Below are 19207 nucleotides of genomic sequence, written 5' to 3' on the forward strand. Positions count from 1 at the left end.
GATATCGGACGGCCGACCAGCTCCAACGGTACCAGCGGACGTTTGTTCAGCAGAGAGAAAAGGGAATTGCGCAATGTCGTTTCGCGGGGCACCTAGAGGCCGCGGCACAGGCGCCAACCGTGGAGGGTTCGGAGCTCGCGGTGGTGAGTTGTGCGCTCCATCAATATTACATGCATAACCAGTTCAATTTAGCTGACAGCAATTACCTTCTTGTGTCAAAGGCCGTGGAGGAATGCAACAGTCGTTTGGGCCACCGGCTACCGTACTAGAGATGGGGACCTTCATGCACTCTTGCGAAGGAGAGATGGTCTGCGAATCGATCAATCCTAAGATTCCATATTTCAACGCCCCGATATATCTGGAGAACAAGGTACAATTGCAGCACTGTTTCCACGCTGGAAAAAGGGATGCTAATTGGAGATCTGGTATAGACACCAGTTGGAAAAGTTGATGAAGTCCTAGGCCCGATCAACCAAGTATACTTTACTATAAAGCCTCAGGAGGGAATCGTCCCTACATCTTTCAAGGCCGGTGACAAGTTCTACATCGGAGGAGACAAACTATTACCATTGGAGAAGTATGCGCCTGCGTTCTACTTGATAGCTGTCGATATAGTATGTAAGCTTACACCTTACCTAGGTTCCTCCCCAAGCCCAAACCACCGCCAGGTGCACCAAAGCCAAAGAAGATCGGAGGCGCAGGCCGTGGAGGAGCTGCGCGTGGTGGTAGAGGAGGATTCTCCCGCGGTGGACGGGGCGGTGCTCCCCGGGGTCGTGGTGGTTTCTCCAGAGGCGGCGCGCGAGGTGGACGAGGTGGAAGCGGTGGATTCTCCCGCGGAGGTGCTAGAGGAGGCTCACGAGGCGGATTCCGTGGACGAGGCTAGAGAGAATCGCATCAGCCGATTTCCCACTTTTCCTCGCTGGCGTTTAGGAGCATTCTGGATGGGAGTTTGATTCATTCTTTATCATTTAACGATCTCTCTGCTATTTTGGCCTAAAAAAAAGAGCTGTCGGTTCCCGTTCCAATGTACTAATTGTAACATAGAGCCAATTCGCATCCCTCACAGTGTCTTCTTCTACACCTCTTCCTATATACAGTCACAAAAAGAGTGGTGAATATGCTGTCCGGCATGTTGAATCAACTGTGGCCAACGGTTTTGCTGCAAGCCAAGGTCAAGCTTTTTTTTTTTCTTAGTGCAGGGTAAACTCGCAATATATGACGTCCTTCCATCCAGCCCACATCAACATCATCTCGAACCAAGGACAAACAACTCCCATTCCACCCACCTCGCACTCTCTCCTGCGCAATAGCAGCTATTATTACCCTTCTAGACGTCCCGGGACGTTGAATTCGTTTATATCGGTAATCTAGCTATACAATTCAGCCCTCCTGCGACCCAACAATCAGCCATGTCGCGACGAAGCCCTGCAGCGGGCGGCAACGGGCCCGAGAGCTCTGAAACCCCCAAGGATGCCGGTATGGGCCTCGCTATACAGGATACATGCGTTGGAGTGACAGTCTGACTGATATGTTTCCTTTTGCTAGGCCAGGATAAGCAGAAGATACTCCTCTCTGCAGACACAGGCCACTTCAGCTTGATCAGGTGCGCAAACAGCTGGAATTTTACTGATGATGACTCCTTTTTCCCCCTTCTAACTCGGCGGTTTGATAATTCCAGGGCCTTGCATCTTGCTGATTTTATTACGGAATTAAATGGTATGTGGTCGCCTCAGTTCTGATACAAGTTGGGCGGGCCCCATTGCTGACTGACGGCTTCTTAGGATTTTGCGGAGGCAAGTATCCGGCGACGATCATCGATCTCGATCACCTGGAGAGTGCCGAAAAAGCCTATAACTATATCTGAAGCTGACTAGAAAACCTCTAGTGATGTCGATATTTTCGTCGTTGAGATACTGCCTGGGTGAATCCCACCAGCATGGGAACATCTGGATGGCCCTTGGTTTCATCCCGTTCGGCCTCTTCTTTGACTTCATGGATGGGAAGGTTGCCAGATGGCGGAAGAAGTCGTCGCTGATGGGCCAGGAACTGGACTCTCTAGCGGATCTGGTACGCATTTCGACAGATACCGAACTTATTTTAAAACCCCTCAGCCAGCCGTGCGCGGAAATTTGTTGATACCTCTAACACTTGACTAGGTCTCGTTTGGCGTTTCTCCTGCAGTGGCAGCATTTTCGATTGGAATCAGGTCGCCGGTTGACCACATCCTACTCACGCTCTTTGTTCTCTGCGGTCTCACTAGACTCGCTCGATTTAACGTCACCGTCGCAACACTCCCCAAGGATAAGACAGGGAAGTCAAAATACTTTGAAGGAACCCCCATTCCGACGACGCTAGTGCTTGTGGGAATAATGGCGTACTGGCTGTCTCAGGGTTGGATTTTGGAAGACCTTCCACTTGGAGTAATGCTTCCAGGTACCGCGCTCGAATTTCACCCGGTTGTTGGCATGTTTCTTGTTAGCGGCTGCCTTATGGTAAGCAGATCTATACATATCCCAAAGATATGATAGACTCTACCTACCTGTCGTTTAGTACCCTTTTTTGGTTTTGTTAGTATCATTCGCTTTTGTTGTTAAAGAAAAAGAAAGAGAAAGAACTGTTTAGCAATCTGACGAATTTTGATGCACACTTTGGGTGCCCTTTGACCTCGCCGTGACATTGTTTAGTTTTATGTGCAAGCCAGTTAGGTTTCCGGTTTCCAGTCAGTCAGTGTTGGCAAACATGGCGCGGTTCTATGGTCTATTATCTTGATAATCAGATACACCAATGTCGAAAACCGGATGATAAAGGACTCCATTGGTTAAAACTTCGTGTCCTTTTTTAGCCCTTTTTTTTTTTTTTTTTTTTTTTTTTTTTTTTTTTTTTTTTGTATTTGGTAATAGTTCCCGACTCTGATCTATGTTTAGCCAGAGTGCCTCCTTTGACAGCAATCCTTCGGCTACTAGCACGAAAAGCCACGTACTTGGGGACCATACGGAATATTCGCATATCCGCTGTGACGAAATAGCAAAAATATTCAAAAATATCAACTCTCAGATATAAAGAAGGATAAAACGGACGTGTCACCTCAATGTGATGGGCCACGATAACAGCCAGGATGGCCCTCGATCTATCCCACGAAATCAGCCATCCAGGGGAGATTAAAGGAGCGCTGTCTGCACGCACAGCGATCTAAACTCTTCAGCCTCGACAGCAGGCTGGAGATATGGTTGGGAGCAGGTGCGAGCTGGTATCGGAACACAGGCTTTTGCAGGATGAGCTTTGTTCTAGATCATTCTTGGTAGAATGACTGAGACAGGTGTTGCCGTATTCCAAAAGCCTCAAAAAAAAATTCTCCGCCGTCTTGGCTGGCCTTTTAACAGCTCAAGCTGTGACCAGAAGTGCGCGGTTTCGAGGATCTTGGGCATTTCCTTTGCTCACTATTCATGCCCTGGCCCAAATGTTTTCCCGCACCCCAGGCCTGCCACGTATCTTGAACTGTGGTCCAGCCACTTAACCATCTGACTGCCATCAATCCACGCCCTGTATCTGTCACAGGAAAACATGATGCATCAGGCCAAATGTTCCAATTATGGAAATCGAGCACGCTGGCCGCAGGGCATAAAAGATGTACTGTGTATGATGCACGTTGATATGCCAGTCAATGACTTAATCGGCCCCAAGTAACGGAGTAACTGCTGGGGAACGAATCATTTCTGGCGCTTGAGAGCGACTCCCCCTGCTTAGTCCTGCGTGAAGGGCAAATCACACGATAGCAAGGATCCACGAAGTCTTAGTGTCTTACCTGCTGCGCAAGCAAAATAGATTACAGATTACTATTGACAGGGGATATTGGGAGCCACTGGGACCGGCTAGCGCCAAGTCAGCCATAAAATACAGCGCAGCAGAGCAAGAAGAATGTCAACAGAAGCAGAAGAAGCGTCCAGAGAACCAATAACTATCATACGTTTGGGGGTGGAGAGGGAAACCGCCCGCCCCCAGTGGCGAGAAGCTCCGGCACCAAAAAAAAAAATAAAGGGAAGACAACGGAAGCAGAAGCCTGGGGATCGTGTTATACTTCCGCTCGTGCTTACGAGGGACTTGCATGTTACCTTACAGCAGACATGCACGCAAAGAAGACGAGAATTTCTCGCAGGGGTTACGCTTTAACCGCAGTTGGACCGACTGGACGAATCTCCGAGGAATATATGACGAAGAGTAGGAATATTCACACTCACCACTGTGCCGTGGATGAAAGATGAACAAAAAAAAAAAAAAAAAAAAAAAAAAAAAAAACGGAAACGATCAAAGATGTCCACCATCACTCCGTCATTTTGCATACAACTTTCAAGGCCGATGCTTTTTGCCAGCACAGCGAGCTTTTTCCTTTTGAGATGACATGATACTTTCCCCATACTCCATACTGGGCCTGCGAATATACGGCGTAGACGACGCATCTGCTGCACCGCCACGGATGGCATATCCCGCCCCTGAAGCACACTAGATGTTACAAGTACAAGTTCCGGGCCAGGATGCAGCAAGCAGCGGGTGTTCCTGGGCCCAGAAACCAATTTCGGGGTCAGAGCGTATTCCCTATGTACCACTAGGACAACTATCGCCTGCGCTTTAACGACCGGCAAAGTTCGCAGGCGCTTCTGATTGGGTTGCACCGCAGGATGAGCCTGCATGTGGATGGTGACACCCCTTTTTTCTAGCAGCCCAAGCAGGTACGGCGCCCGTATATATATCGAACGGTTCCAGTTCTCCATAAATTACCTGGATATGCATGGTCATAAACGGCAGGGATACGGCAAGTCCTCGCCCAGACACGCACTTCGTCCCTTGCCCAGAGCGAGGCTTCTCCTCTCCTTTCCATCGCTCGTACAACTCCGTCCCTTCTGCCTCCATCTCGCATTCTTCGACAGTCCTTTTTCCTTTCCCTCCACACTCTTTTTCCCCTTAGGCTAGGTTCATCTCGTCGAGCGGCTGCTGATGAGATCGTCTGCTCCAACCACAGTCCTTCAGAGTCCTTGAATGGTAGGGCTTTTTCTCCCCGGTTATTCCGTCAATCTTACACTCTCTCAAACGTCGAGTCAATCTTTTCTTCGATTGCGTGGTTTTTCTGAGGTTCGTCCATCTCATCATCATCCCCATCAACCCCCCCCCCTCTCGCTCTCTCTCCCTCAAACCGGCGTACCAGCAACACATATGAAGCCATATTCCGAATGAAAGGCCGATAATTTCGGCCACACTAACACCGCGTATCGCAGGCGTCCTCGAAGGTGGTTTATACAGATACACACATTTTGACGTACGAATTATTTTCTCGGTGCCGACCTGTCACTGGGCGTACGGACCGGTATCCTCAGGAGGACGTTGGAAAGGAGATGTTTTCAGGCAGAATATAAAACATCAACTCATTGATATCCACACAGGGCATTCCGGCCAACCGTTCTCTGATATCGACCGTCCCAGACTCGGCATCTCGCTTGACATCCATTTCTCTATATACAAGTCGACCCTCCCCTTCATCCACAGGGGTAAAAAAATTTCATCAAGAATCAACCTGTAAATATGAAGTTATATACGCCCAAGGCCGTCATGGCGGTGGCCTTCCTCCTGAGTTCGAGTCTGTCATGCGTTGAAGCAGCCCTTGACGAAAGCCTCAAGGGATGCTACAAAGGTTCCGGCAGTTTGAAGGATATGGGGCCCACCAAATACCAGAGCACAGGAGCCTGTCGAGAATTGTGCACCAAGTCCCAGAACGCAGTATTTGCGCTCCATGACACCGACCGATGCTCTTGCGGTGATAAATATCCTCCAGAGAGCCTGAAGGCCGCGTCTACAGATAAAACCTGCGTTCTCGTCAACTGCCCAGGCTTTGACAAAGATAAATGTTCGTCCATCCTGCTTTCAACCCTTCCTTTTATATTTTCTGGTTTATAGTGCGGGACAGTGACTAAATTGATGGCATTCTAGGTGGTGGAAAGAACAGCTTTGCGGTCTACCTGACCGGTCTAGTCGATGACCCAGCAACAGAGGGCGGTGCAGACGACGGCGATGCCACGAAGACATCGTCGACTCCTCAGCCAACAATCACCGAGGGAGGACACACGATCATCATCACTCCTAGCAGCAAGCCTGCCCCGTCAGGCCCCAACAAGGCTGGAATCGCCGCCGGTGTAGTCGTTGGCGTCGTGGCCATCGGCGCCATCATCGGGGGTGTCATCTTCTTCCTCAAGTACAGAAAGCGACAAAAGGTGGTTGACGAGTACCGTCGCAACCAGACAATCAATAACTTCGTCGCTGGAGGGAAACCGTCGTACAGTCAGAGCTCGGCGGATTCACGACTAGACCCAAGCATGACATCTCAGCGCCGCCAGAGCAACGGCAGCATTGCTGACGACCAAGACTTCTCACGGCGGGTTTTGAAGGTACATACTATCATCCATCTTTCCTCTACCTGCTTGCGGTTCCCCTTGGGCTAACAGTTGCGTCGTCTCCAGGTCACCAACCCGGATGGAAATTACTAAAATATACCCACGTCGATATACGTTCATCAAAGGCCGCCCCTTACTGCCTCTGCCTTTCTTTTTCCTTTTTGTCTGGGAGAAGACTCCCCATTTTAATTGATCGCGACTTGTCGATACTCCTGATTCAGCCCGAATATTAACGCCCGTGTATATTTCCGTTCCCTCGCCGTCGCTTACACTTGTACCTCAGCCCCGTCCCCCGACCTGTATTTCCAGCTTTGACCTTATGACCCAAAACCAACCTCCACCTTGTGATTCCTTCTCGGCGTTATATCACGTTCGCACAGTCTTTTCGGAAAGGAGGGGAGTTTTGTCAACGTACCCTCCTTTTTTCATTACCTTTTCCTTTCTTGTCTGTACACCCTCACTCCTTTCCTACCGCAGACGGGTACGGGATAAGCAAAGCAAACGTCTGGGGGCGAATCTGAACCCTTCCAAATGAAATGACATGTCAAAGTGCCATCCTTCCAAGCTCCTCTGTTTTCCTTATGCCCTTTTTATCTCTGTTCTCCTTCCTGTTCCTCTATTGGACGTGTGCTATGATCCATATCTCTCGTGGCCTGCCATATACCAGAGCTCTTGTTATATCTCTCTTATATCTCTTTACCTACATATCTTCTATCTCCTTTCACCCCCCTCCCCCTCCGTTTTCCTATACACCTTCTACTATGTATGCATCTGGGCGTTACTGTGTATTATTCCTCACCGGCTTCCTATATATACATCTCTTTTTTACTAAGTTGACGTCTTGGACGACTGGCTCTCTCTTGCCCCCTTTTTATACCGTACATATATATACATACTATTATTACTATATGGTCTATCTGTCTGCCTTCTATGATTAACCGTCTTCTTCTCGTCCTTCATGTTTATCCTTGGTATTAAATTAATACGTCCTAGCTGGCCCTCGACGTCCATTGGGCCACTTTCGCCCTTGCCGTCGATCAGAGCATGGAGATCACACCCGTAGCGCTTCACATGTCCACTTTTCCTCCCATTCATCTTGCTCCGTTGGAGTCACTTGACAGTTGTCTCGGCATCTGAATACCAGAGCAAGAAAAGAAGACAGGCGAAGTCAAGAGAAGACGAAGGGGGAGGGAAAAAAAAGCAAAGGCTCGTCGTGTATATCGCTAACTGGCCGATACGTATCATATCCGGCGCTCTCCTCTGCCGCAGGGCACCCTCCTCTCTCTTCCGTTGCCTAACGCTGCCCATCGCTCGTGTGTATCAGATTAAGCTCTAGTGATCCCCATTCTATTTACTCGGCAGATGCTTGAGGTTGGTAAAGGAAAAAAACGGGAGAGATTCAGCTCGCGATACTCAATATACGAAAGGCAAGGAATGCAAGAGGTGGAGGGGGGTGTTGAAAGGCCAATATCAAACTTGTTTCTTGTTGATATCCAGGGGCAGCCGTTCAAATAGTCAAAACTCTCTGGGAGGACAAACGGGGCTGTGAGCCAGGGGTTGACGGAGCGCTCGACGGCCCCTGTCGTATGGGTGCAAACAGAGTAGTCGAGGCCTTGTGCCGTCATACCTTGCCTGCAATCGATTGTTCTGCAGTGGAATGGGTGCTTATGCGCTGGCCGTGTCACAGTCCCTCACTTTGTGCATGTAGACACGGCATTCCTCAATAATGGGGCCTCAAGCTTGTATGCTGTACTACCCCAGCTTCCGGGGTACATGATGGTACTGGGGCGAGTCTCATGGACGAAAGGAACTGTAACTTAGGTAGGGAGTTAACTAGTTAACGAGTTAAAAAAAAAAAAAAAAAATACTGAGATTGATATCTATGAGAATGGACAATGCCAGTTTTAGGTAGCTAGTTAGCTACTTGTTAACAAGTGTAGAAAAAAAGATATAAAATGCTACATATTATCGTAATATTTCCAAAAGACGCCCATGCAACTAGCAACGACCAGGTCTAACATCTTTAGGCCCTCGTCTTCAATGATAAGTTTGCCCAGCTTAGCGCTGTTGCCGCGTAGACCTCCGCCAGCCCGTTCGCGCGCAAGACTTAGGTCTAACTCTCCGACCCAGGGGGAGCTCTTGGTTGGGCTGCTATTTTGGTCACTCGAGCTGGACGGCCGGGGCAGTAAGGTTGGCAGGTTAAACCGTATTTCAGCGACTGTTGTTGTTGTCGCTGAGGATGGCGACGTCCCTGCCGCTCCCGGGATGGTATGCTTGCACTTTAAAGTCCTTCCGTTGGCAGCAGTGACAAAGTTACAGTAACCGTTCCAGATGGACAGAAACTGGTAATGTCCGTTAGACTTTTGAGGGTACTTGTTAGCCTTGGGGGAAGAGAGGTTGAACATCTCGCCGTGAGAGGAGGGTTGGTGTCTATGGTGAGATGACGACTGCGGTGGCTGCCAGAGCTTAAGGAGACGGGTGAACTTGACAGGGCCTGCCCCGTGGCCTGAATCTGACATATCCTCTGCCTCTCGGGGCATATTCGATGACATGCTTTGCTGTGGAGGCCGTGCAGTGTCCAAGCTGCGCGCAGCGGCAGGAAGCTTAATGCCTAGACTCTCAAATGACATTCGAGACGTATCAACTGCGAATTTCTGATAGCCAGGCGTGGTTATTTCAACTTTGATAGAGCCGTCCTGTCTCCCTTCGGAAGGGGAGCTGCCTATGTTATCGATTGTGCCCACGTTCCACTGGCTGCTGTGGGTTGGATCACGTCGTATGAGCGTCAAGTGGAAAGGGGGTGCAGGAGCTGTCTCTCGCGGCCGCTCGTAGCTTTTCCTCGGCCTCAGGGGCAGCGGTGGTTTAGGACCTTCATCCTCTGGTATGTGTAAGAGACCTCGTTGGCTCTGAGGGCGTGGTGTGGGTTCAGGCTGGAAGAACGGCCTCCTGCTGCCATCCCAGCTGGCTCGCACTGTTGTTCCAGATGCCTGGTCGCGCCGACTCTGCAACTGCGGCGACCCTATAGCGGATATTGAAGCGGTTACCTGGGCACTCCACCGCCGTGTGTCATCATCAACAGGCTGAACGGGGAGTGGCCGAGGTGGAAGAATCGGTGGTTGCGGCTCCAATAGCGGCTTGCCTGGCGACCCTGACACGCTGATAGGAGAATGCTCATGGACCGGAGTTACACTCCCTGGTACTAGGTCCTCCTGCTCCCTCCTGCGTCTTATTTCTGCATTTTGCTCTGGATCTTGTGTTATATGTTGGGGTCGGGTTGGTAGAGGAGGAGGAGCCGCTTCTTGTTGGGTATCGACCGCCGTAGCAACACCAGGCACCGGTTTCCTGCGAGTCCGATTTAGGATCGCGAGTTTGCTTGTTTGCGGTATTGGATTCGTAGTCTGTTGTTGCTGCTGATGGTGTTGCTGAGTATGCCGTTCTTTTTCTATAGATTCTAGGATTTCTTCGTCCCGCGGCCCTGCCACATGTATGAAGTATAAGGACGCATTTAGAGATTCGGGAGAGAGACTGGACTTTGTCGGCGGTTTCAGCGGCGAGAGAAAGACGTCTACGTAGATATCTCGTGTCAGTATCAAGAGTCTATGAGCTGGTTGCCAGGTGGTTTCGTCCGATCTCACCTTTGCTGCCGGGCACGCGAACAATGTACAGAACGAGCGGCTCCAGCGGCTTCTGCGTTGGATTCCTGGGATACGCCGGCGGGTTCGAGGCGAGGCTGACGATGGACCCCAGCGAGCGAGCCTCGACGGGAGCGCCGTCCATCGGTCGTTTGCGCACAGCTCTTGGACGGTGGGTGGAATGTCCAGCTGGAGGGGAGAAGTTTGCCGATAAGATAGTTCTAGGCGGAGTTTTGCAGGTTTTAACTAGCTAGTTAGCTGGGTTGGGTGTGGCTGAGGCGCCTGAAGCCCAACGCGGTCTCCAAGAAGCGAAGGGAAAGGACGGAATGAGAAGAAGAAGAAGAAGAAGAAGATGATGATGATGATGATGATGAGGAGGAGGAGGAGGAGGAGGGCGACTGGCAGCTATTTATTGCTTTTCGCGTCTACGTCCAGGCTCAGCCGCGAGTTTGCTAACTGAATATTCACCTACGCCGTACCAAGATGCCAATACTACTGGATAGCTACAGCTGAAGCCCGAAGACGAGGATGAAGACGAAGAGCCAATGGCTGAATTCAGCTTAACGAGGCCTGATTCACCATGGACTCTTAAGAGCCCGAGTGTAAAAAATAAAGAAAAGTGAGAGAGCAGGAAAGAGAGTCAAGTTTGATATCAAGATGTTGCGACTTTAGTATAAATAGCACGAAAGCCACAGTGGATATATGCACCCTGTCAGGAGTGGTTATGCTGATGCCTGGACTGCGCCTCGCGATGATGAAGTAAACATGCATGCATGCATGGATGTAGACTATTTCATGTATGACTATTTGATCACAGGGCCTGCGCGAGGTGAAAGATCAGGTTATCAATCAGGCCAGTCTGCTGGGTGCTCGAGTAGGACAGGCTGTGGATAGCTGGATTAAATGACAAGAAGGAGATATATCTGTGCCTGTGCTATGGCTGTGAGTATGGACAATAGGAGATAGGAGAGGGCAGGGAGAGTGCAAGGAGAGGGTCTGGAACAGTAAGAAGAAGCTCAAGCAGAATCAAGGGAAGCAAGCAAATGATAGATATATAGTATGACAAGGACCAGAGGATCAGTCGGAAAACAATTATTACGCCTTGAGCTCCAAAAACTCCCCCAAGAGAAAGACGATGATGATTCAAACAGAAGATGGAAACAAAAAAAAAAAAATAAAAATAAAAATGGCCTGGTGTATCCGTGCTCCTCCGCCTGTCGTTGACTCCCGATCATATAAAAGGTACTTGGTTAAAAGAGGGTGACGAAGAAATGAAAGAAAAATGTAAATTCCGCGGCTCTCGACGGGACTTTTATACTGCAGTCTCTGATCGTTCATTCTCGGCGATGATAGGGACGGGGAGGCCACGGTTAGGGCTTTGGAGGATTAACTGTTCGTGTCTTCGTGCCCTGAGATAGTCGCTGATTGCACGGATAAGGATGAACCAGCCAACAACCATGAGGATATAGGAGAGCCAGTCGCTGGTGGTGAGGCCATGGAATGATGATCCTGATCCGCTGGAGCCATCGACGGCACTAGGGTTGAAGTTGTGGCTGTTCGGGTCTGGTGGGTTGACGTATCCGTCGTCTCCGGCGTCCGAGTCGGGAGGGTTGTAGCCGTCTGTGTTTCTCATGTAGAAGCCGTACTGTACCATGGTAAGACCGAGGCCGGCTCTGCTTCCATTCTTGGCTGCGTGAGTGGTGTGTAGGAGGTAGGTAAGTAGGAAGCCGACGAGCTGAAACGAGGTCGAGATCATGCCGTTCCAGGCAAACGAGAAGACGGAGCCGACGGGGAGGCCTTCAACGTAAACCTCATCCGACGACATGCCAGGAGCCACGATGGTGGTCTCCCAGTACGGAGGAGCAGCATCTGCCGCCGCTTGTTCATATGTCTACAACTCATCGTCAGTCATACATCCATATAATCTCTTCTAACGCCCGCAATAGCAAAAAAGGTTTTTGGTCAGGGGCTTACCGGTGGCAGATCGTCGAGTTTGTCGCCTCCTCGCTCTGGCTTGGCCGAAAGATTCGCAAACACTCCATCGTTGGCGCCTCGGATTACTCGAGATGCTGAGGCGTTGGGTCGCCCTGCTGGTTGAGCACTGTTGCTCCCTGCTGGCGCTTCTGACGGGTCGATGTCTGGCGTCGTGTTGGCAGGGCTCCCCCTCATCAGCCGCTGTCTGTCATCGGCCCCTTCTTCGTCATCGGTGTGTCCGTCATCATCGCCAAAGGCATCAGCCAGTGTTCGATCTGCGTCTGAGTGCAGAGGGTCCTGGGATAGCACGCGGCGAGATGCTGGGGATGGTGTCCGCGAATGAAAGGAGGGTGGAGGGGATGACGGGATAGGCTGCTGCTGTGTGGCTTGAGAAGAGACGGCGTCGTCTTCGCTGCGAGTATTTACCTGCAAGGCAAACGCGCCATGGTCAGTAGAGGTCTCCAAACCGCCGTGATAGGACCCCCAAGAGGCCTGGTTGATGTCGTAGTTTTTGCGGGTGCCTTGGGGGACTTACGGGTTCATATCGATGTGAAGTCATAGTGTCCCTTCGTCCACGGCCGCCCGCGAGCAGCAGGCTGGAGCGAAGATTGTGGTATTCGAGGGTTCTCTCAGGGAAACCCAGCTGCGTAGTGAGATGTTCTTTATCAGCAAAACAAAATGCAGCAGAAGAAGCAAGTGAGCAAAGCCGGCGCCTTTCGTTCGTCTCTTCTTCGTCTTCTTCGTCTTCTTCGTCTACTTATCTTCTGCTGCTTCAGCTTCTTTTGCGGTCGAAAAAGGGCGAAACAAGCCACAGTCACGTGGAATGTCACGGGACAACTTTATTCCGCCGGTTGTCTTTTGCGGTCAAAATGGATGGATTGGAAGACGACGACGATGAAGAAGACGGAGGCGGCATTGATACACGCAAGATAACAGGGGGTGAAGACTGTATTTACCCAGGGACAGCCTGAGACAGGGCCAGGAAAACATGTCGTCCAAGGTAAGAGGCGATCCAATTGGCTGGGATGCGCAGTGACGAGCCAGCATACTAACAAGTTCAAATAGCTCCCTCCAAACACAGTCGGGCAGATCCAACGGCTCATACTCAGGTGGCCCAAGGATCCCATTCGACCAGAGTCTGTTTCGGTCCAGAGATACCTCCAGTCACGGCTTGAGCCTCCGCGCCCTCAGTCCGATTCCTCGCTCACGTCCTACATTACATCTTTTTTCTCGCGATCCAAACCACAATCACAGAGCGCTGCGTCAGAACAGCCTCCTCTACTATCACAGGAAAATATAAAAGTGCTACAGTCTTTTTTGGATAATAAATACCAGAAAGCATATCCCCTTCGGCATAACGTGCGGTACCCCGCCAGTATGCCACAGCACTACGACCGGCTTATAAAGGAATTTGACGAAGCCGCGCATCGATCGACATTTGCACGATTGCGTAGGAGGATCGGGGGGTCAGTAAGGCTGAAGTAGACGGTCAGGAAGGAAGGCAGTTGCGGGTCATTTGTATAAGTGCTTTAAGACGCGGGTCTGGAGTAAGGGACGTCAATGTGTAAGATACAGCGGAGCATGTAAAACTATGTCTTGAAAGACACCTGAATTTTATAGAATATTAATTGATGAATATATCAGACATTTTAGGTATATATATATATATATATATATATATATATATATATCAAAATGGATTCGCCCAGAAAAAATTCGTCAAGTACATCCCATATGCCCAGGAAACAACACAAATGAAATAGGAAATACAAGAAAAAGAATCATGGTATATACAGCAACAAACTTAGCGCTTTCTTCGCTTACAACATTGGCTTAACGTCATCAGCTACCTTGAAGGGAGCTTCAGTTTTGGAGCGGACTTCCTCAACGGTAACGCCATCAGCCAACTCGATCAGAGTAAGGCCGCTAGCGAAATCAACATCAAAGACGCAGAGTTCGGTGATGATTCGGCTGACACAAGCTCGGCCAGTGAGTGGGAACTCGCACTGCTTGAGAATCTTGGGGTTGCCCTTCTTATCGGTATGTTCCATGGTGACGACGACTTTAGTGGCGGTAGGGTTGGAGACGAGATCCATGGCTCCTCCGAAGCCCTTGACCTTGCCTGGAAGCATCCCTATTTGAAGTGTTAGATACATATACATTGGGCAAAATCGGGAAAAAAAAACAGGGGAGAGGAAGAGGTAGAAACAGTAAACTTACAGTTGGCCAAATCTCCCTTGGCGCTGACCTGCATGGCACCAAGGATAGTCAAGTCAATGCGTCCGGCTCGGATCATTCCAAAAGACTCTTCGCTTCCGAAGATGGAGGCGCCAGGGAGAAGAGTGACAGTCTCCTTGCCCGCGTTGATCAGGTCAGCATCCTGCTGACCCTCCTTGGGGTAAGGTCCAAGACCCAGGATACCGTTCTCAGACTGAAGCTGGACTTCGACTGATGGGTCAACGAAGCTGGGAGCAAGCATGGGCATGCCGATACCCAAGTTTGCGTACATTCCATTCTTGAACTCCTTAGCCGCACGGCGTACAATGCGCTCTCTCTTGCTGGCGGTTTCGCCCTTGCCGAGAGCGGCGGTATCCTCATTCTCCTTGGCGAAAGTGAGTCTCTCAATCTGCTTCTCGGCTTTGCTCTGGATGACACGCTTGACGTAGATACCGGGAAGGTGGACGGCAGCTGGGTCAATCTCGCCGACCTCAACGATGTTCTCAGCCTCGACAATGGTGATCTTTGCGTTACGGCCCATGGCACCGTTGAAGTTGGCAGCGGAGTATCGGAACTGGCAGTTTCCAAGCTTGTCTGCCTTCCAAGCCTTGACCAGCGCATAGTCTCCCTTGATGGACTCTTCCATAACATAGCTCTTGCCATCGAAGACCTTGACGTCTCTTGGGGTTCCGTAGGTGGCAACAGATCCATCCGGGTTGTTCTTCACAGCAAGGTCACCGGTCTGAACAACGGTGCCAAAGGCAGCTGGGGTGTAGAAGGCGGGGATACCAGCACCGCCAGATCGGCAACGCTCAGCAAGGGTACCCTGAGGAGTAAGCTCCAGCTCAATCTCTCCAGAAAGGTACTTTTGCTCAAGAGACTTGTTCTCTCCAACGTAACTGGCAATCATCTTCTTGATCTGTCCGCTGGCAATCAAAAGACCAAGCCCCGCACCATCGATACCGGCATTGTTGCTGACAGCAGTCAAGCCAGTGATGGAAGGAGTAGAGTGAATCTCATTGATCAGGGTGCCAGGAATACCGCAAAGACCGAATCCACCAGCCAGCACGGTCGAGTTGGACTTCATGTCCTTGATCGCCTCTTTGGCAGAGGGGTAGACCTTGTTGATCTCGAATCGAGCAACGGTGCTCGAAAAGGCACGAACGAGGAAGTGTTGGCTCTGCAAGTAAGTCACATCCAGTCAGCTAAATATGTCTTCATCAAGGTCCCTTAAATTGGGTGGCAGTTCATACCGATGCTGGGTTGGCAGCGAACCTCCCCGCCGTGCGGAGGCAGGTCTTTGCAGCGTGGAAAGGCATTGTCACTGAAGTCGAATGCGGGAAAAACAGCAAATCTATCAAGGCGCCAGTCCCTCTCTTATGCTTCGATGTCCTTCCTTGTCTCTGCTGCCGTCTGACTGCTGCCCGTTGGTGGTGGTTGGTGGTTGGAGGCGGTGGTGTCTTGCTCGCGTGAAGCTCGGCGAATATGTACTGCCTCCTCAGTATGCTCTTGGCGAGAGGCGGGAATTTCCGTGTATTTCTTTTCGAGTATCGGCCGTACGGGCCGAAGACTTAACCGCAGCGCACGCAAACGCCGAAGACAGGGATACAGCAAGGACAAGTTGCCCTTCACGTAATAATAGCCACGCAGACAATCTAAAACTGCCTTACGTACTTCTGCTCTCTCTTTGGGCTGTTTTGCTCTCTTATCTCCTCCTTTCTCTGCTTCCGCGTCCCTTCTTTGCGTCTCCTCGAAGTCGCTTCTTCACGCCCTTTTTTGAGCCTCGGCAAAATCGGCATTTTGCTTAGTCAGGAAGTCCGCATCTAGCCACAGTCACGTGTTGCGGATGTTCAAACTGCCGCTTATTGCCGCTCTTGACCAAGCCTTCCTAATACGGTAATATCAACAACTTCTCACCCGCATGCATTATATAATCACAACAGATCTTAGAATGCGCTTGCCACTGCAGTGAAGCAGAAACACACATTAATAGATCAGTCCAACCATTCCCTTATATAGGTAGGAGACGAAAGGCGAAAGTCCACAACTGCTATAATCGCTCCTGGTACTGCCCGGACCAGGGGGCTCTTGCGGCTAAAAGTGTGATACCAAAACGTTGCGTCTTCATGGCACAATTGCAACGGTCTCAGATTCGTGCATCATGTCAACATACACTTGGCGCAACTGTTTTATGCAGAAGTCAATCACTACATATTCTTGAAGAAAGATAACTCCACGAACAAAAAGGCCACACTACCAAACGACAACTACCAGAATTAAAAGAAGCCAAGAAAATGTCTATTGTCCGTTGTGACCCGAATTACATGACTGGGGAAGAAAAAACAGGAGCCAGGGCTCTTAATCAACAAAATGGGCAGAGTGCAGGTATTTTGCCGTAATGCCGCAACATTTCGCGATTAACTGGTGCTTGCAGAATTCCTACTTCTGGTGTGGTTTGATAATAATATCGATGAGCGACAGTGTATGACGGTGGTGATGCCGGGAAGGGCGACTCCCTTCATGAACTCAGATGTTCTGTAAATTCAAATCAAGAGCATGTGTACTGTCCAGTGGTTTGCAACTGCTGATACTCTGTAGCTTTGATGAGGATACTGTTATCCAAGTATATCAACGTCGAAGGAGTCGAGAAGCGATAGAGTTAGAGTTAAGCTATTTTTAGTGCGGCTCAACAATTAAAGTTCACGGGTAGTCTGGACGCATTTTAGTAGTTCGATATTGGAACAAATTCCCCTCGACCTCCTTTATAGTTAGTACTAACTTCTCCTTTAGCTTCATAAAATATTCCACCTAAAGAGATGGAGGATGGAATTGATACCCAATTATAGCTATACCCATTATTATTTTCTGTACCAATTGTGACATAATACATAACATGCGGACCGACCGTTACATACAGGAGTGTGACCATGTGTCGGGCACACCGTATGAAAGACCAGATACACGTCAAAGGAGCGGTGGATGATGGGGCTGGTGTTCCTCATGTCAATGCATCAGATTGCTTGCATTTTTATTCTGTGGTATTAATTTGTACTTATCTTAATTTTTAGCTCACTGAATCTCACTTCATCGGCTGTTACATCGGCGACACTAATAAATTCTCCTTTGTATTTCATTGTTACTTGAACATATCTCAAAACATATGTGCTACCATTATTCTATCTTGTATATTCACAATATTAAGACACAAATGATAGTTGATAAGTCGAGGCACCGCATTTTTCTGCCCCGTTTGAAACATCTAAGTACATAATTCTTCTACATCTAATCTCCGCCCCTTCTGTCTAGAGGCAAAATGCCCATAATCGAGCAAAACACCAACCCTTGCCATCGTCCGGACCAAACTGCGTGTGTTGAAAAGACCGGTGATACCACCCCGCCATTAGTGGTGGATGATAATTTAGAAGCGGGAAACAATAACGAGGCAAAAGGTGGTTTCAAAGCGTGGACCTATGTCCTTGCTTCGTTTTTCTTGTTTATGAACGCATGGTGAATAACGGTCCGGATAAAACAACAATTTATGTCTTATCAGAACTGACGAATGAGCAAACTAGGGGCCTAACGCAGACTTTCGGGGCGTTCAACCAGTACTATGTTAGCAACTTGCTTTCCACCAGCTCTCCCAGCTCCATCTCTTCGATTGGTAGCTTCCAGGTATTCCTGGTCATTGTCCTCGGCGTTTTCACCGGTCCTCTATTCGATGCAGGGTATTTGTGCCAGATGCTCACACTAGGCTGCACTCTCGTCGTCCTTGGCATGAGCACACTGTCGCTGGCTACTTCATATTGGCAGGTCTTTCTCACTCAGGGCTTATGTGTTGGTCTCGGTTCTGGTCTGCTCTATGTACCGGCCCTGGCATTTGTTTCGACACTGTTCCCAGACTCGGTCCGTCCCTGGGCAATTGGCTGCGTGAACGCCGGTGGAGGCATGGGTGGTATCGTCTATACGTTAATGCTGCGTGATCTGGAGCCTCAAATCGGGTTTGGCTGGGCTGTCCGTGCGATTGCTTTGGTCACTCTTGTGTTGTCAGTCGTGGCTCTAGCAATTCTGCTCCCTTATCGCTCGAAGGCTCCCAAACCCCAACATCGACGAGCTATGTTTGATCTGAAAGCACTTCGTGAGCCTGGTTTCTTACTGTTCTCAATCGCCATGTTTCTCAACTACATTGCTTTCTATATTACGCCCTTTTATATACCGATGTATGCGACAGAGGCCTTGCATCAATCCCGCAGTTTTGCATTCGCGTACCTGGTGTACACGAGCATTACATCCATCATCGGACGTACCCTGCCCATGTTAGCTGCAGGCCGCTTTGGTTCTCTGCAGGTATATATTGCCGCAACAGTAGGGACTACAGTTGCTCTGTTTTGCTGGACGGCTGTTCACAATGTCGCGGGTTTTTTGGGCTTCGCTTTAGTGTATGGCATAGTCTCGGGCATGCAGGTTGCAGCCCCAAGCGCAGCAATTTCACATCCAGTACTATCCCCAACCATGAACGTAATCGGCACACGCATGGGTATGGGGTGGATGTTTGCTGGCGTTGGCGTTCTCGTTGGTTCACCTATCGCGGGTGTCTTAGTCAATGTGACTCCTGGTCGGGTAGACTTTAAACTAGCACAGTGCTTTGCAGGGGCTGTTGCCGCTGCCGCGCTTCTGTGTTTGATATTCCCCCTCATTGCAGTTATCAAACACGATAAGAAGACTGCTTGATGTTTGTATTAGTAACCGAGAAACTCCTATTCTGCAATTCTTGATGGTCAGCTAGAAAAAATAATATATAGGGGCTGCAAGATCAGGGATTCGCTGTTATCCTCTCTGCCGGAATGACGGCTCTCATTCCCTTCCTAAGCTAAGGAGTTATATACACCAAAGCCACCACCTGGTAAGGAACAGCTGACACTGTGAAGGAATGCAAGTCTAATGTTCGCT

General features: G+C 49.7%; 7 protein-coding genes across 7 annotated transcripts; 4 read left to right on the forward strand and 3 right to left on the reverse strand.

The window, feature by feature from the left end:
- Positions 1 to 232: 232 nt before the first annotated feature.
- ARB_03469 (uncharacterized protein) lies at positions 233 to 883 on the forward strand (the record flags this gene model as incomplete). The annotated part of the gene is made up of 3 exons (XM_003010721.1): positions 233 to 370; positions 432 to 577; positions 640 to 883. 3 exons carry the CDS (start codon positions 233 to 235, stop codon positions 881 to 883), a joined length of 528 nt encoding a protein of 175 aa, XP_003010767.1.
- A 526-nt stretch (positions 884 to 1409) lies between these two features.
- ARB_03470 (uncharacterized protein) lies at positions 1410 to 2525 on the forward strand (the record flags this gene model as incomplete). Its single annotated transcript, XM_003010722.1, has 4 exons — positions 1410 to 1476; positions 1546 to 1716; positions 1886 to 2067; positions 2157 to 2525. 4 exons carry the CDS (start codon positions 1410 to 1412, stop codon positions 2523 to 2525), a joined length of 789 nt encoding a protein of 262 aa, XP_003010768.1.
- A 3046-nt stretch (positions 2526 to 5571) lies between these two features.
- On the forward strand, positions 5572 to 6485 carry ARB_03471 (WSC domain protein, putative; the record flags this gene model as incomplete). Its single annotated transcript, XM_003010723.1, has 2 exons — positions 5572 to 5893; positions 5977 to 6485. 2 exons carry the CDS (start codon positions 5572 to 5574, stop codon positions 6483 to 6485), a joined length of 831 nt encoding a protein of 276 aa, XP_003010769.1.
- Positions 6486 to 8395: 1910 nt separating this feature from the next.
- ARB_03472 (uncharacterized protein) lies at positions 8396 to 10214 on the reverse strand (the record flags this gene model as incomplete). Its single annotated transcript, XM_003010724.1, has 2 exons — positions 8396 to 10002; positions 10073 to 10214. The coding sequence occupies 2 exons, from the start codon at positions 10212 to 10214 to the stop codon at positions 8396 to 8398; spliced, it is 1749 nt and encodes a 582-aa protein (XP_003010770.1).
- Positions 10215 to 11381: 1167 nt separating this feature from the next.
- On the reverse strand, positions 11382 to 13090 carry ARB_03473 (uncharacterized protein; the record flags this gene model as incomplete). The annotated part of the gene is made up of 4 exons (XM_003010725.1): positions 11382 to 11960; positions 12044 to 12535; positions 12579 to 12796; positions 12991 to 13090. 4 exons carry the CDS (start codon positions 13088 to 13090, stop codon positions 11382 to 11384), a joined length of 1389 nt encoding a protein of 462 aa, XP_003010771.1.
- A 773-nt stretch (positions 13091 to 13863) lies between these two features.
- On the reverse strand, positions 13864 to 15579 carry ARB_03474 (coenzyme A transferase, putative; the record flags this gene model as incomplete). Its single annotated transcript, XM_003010726.1, has 3 exons — positions 13864 to 14177; positions 14264 to 15440; positions 15514 to 15579. The coding sequence occupies 3 exons, from the start codon at positions 15577 to 15579 to the stop codon at positions 13864 to 13866; spliced, it is 1557 nt and encodes a 518-aa protein (XP_003010772.1).
- Positions 15580 to 17573: 1994 nt separating this feature from the next.
- ARB_03475 (MFS monocarboxylate transporter, putative) lies at positions 17574 to 18988 on the forward strand (the record flags this gene model as incomplete). Its single annotated transcript, XM_003010727.1, has 2 exons — positions 17574 to 17767; positions 17833 to 18988. 2 exons carry the CDS (start codon positions 17574 to 17576, stop codon positions 18986 to 18988), a joined length of 1350 nt encoding a protein of 449 aa, XP_003010773.1.
- Positions 18989 to 19207: the final 219 nt, after the last annotated feature.

The sequence above is a fragment of the Trichophyton benhamiae genome (assembly GCF_000151125.1).
Source record: "Trichophyton benhamiae CBS 112371 chromosome Unknown contix01456_5.r1.exp, whole genome shotgun sequence".
Classification (NCBI taxonomy): Eukaryota; Fungi; Ascomycota; class Eurotiomycetes; order Onygenales; family Arthrodermataceae; genus Trichophyton; species Trichophyton benhamiae.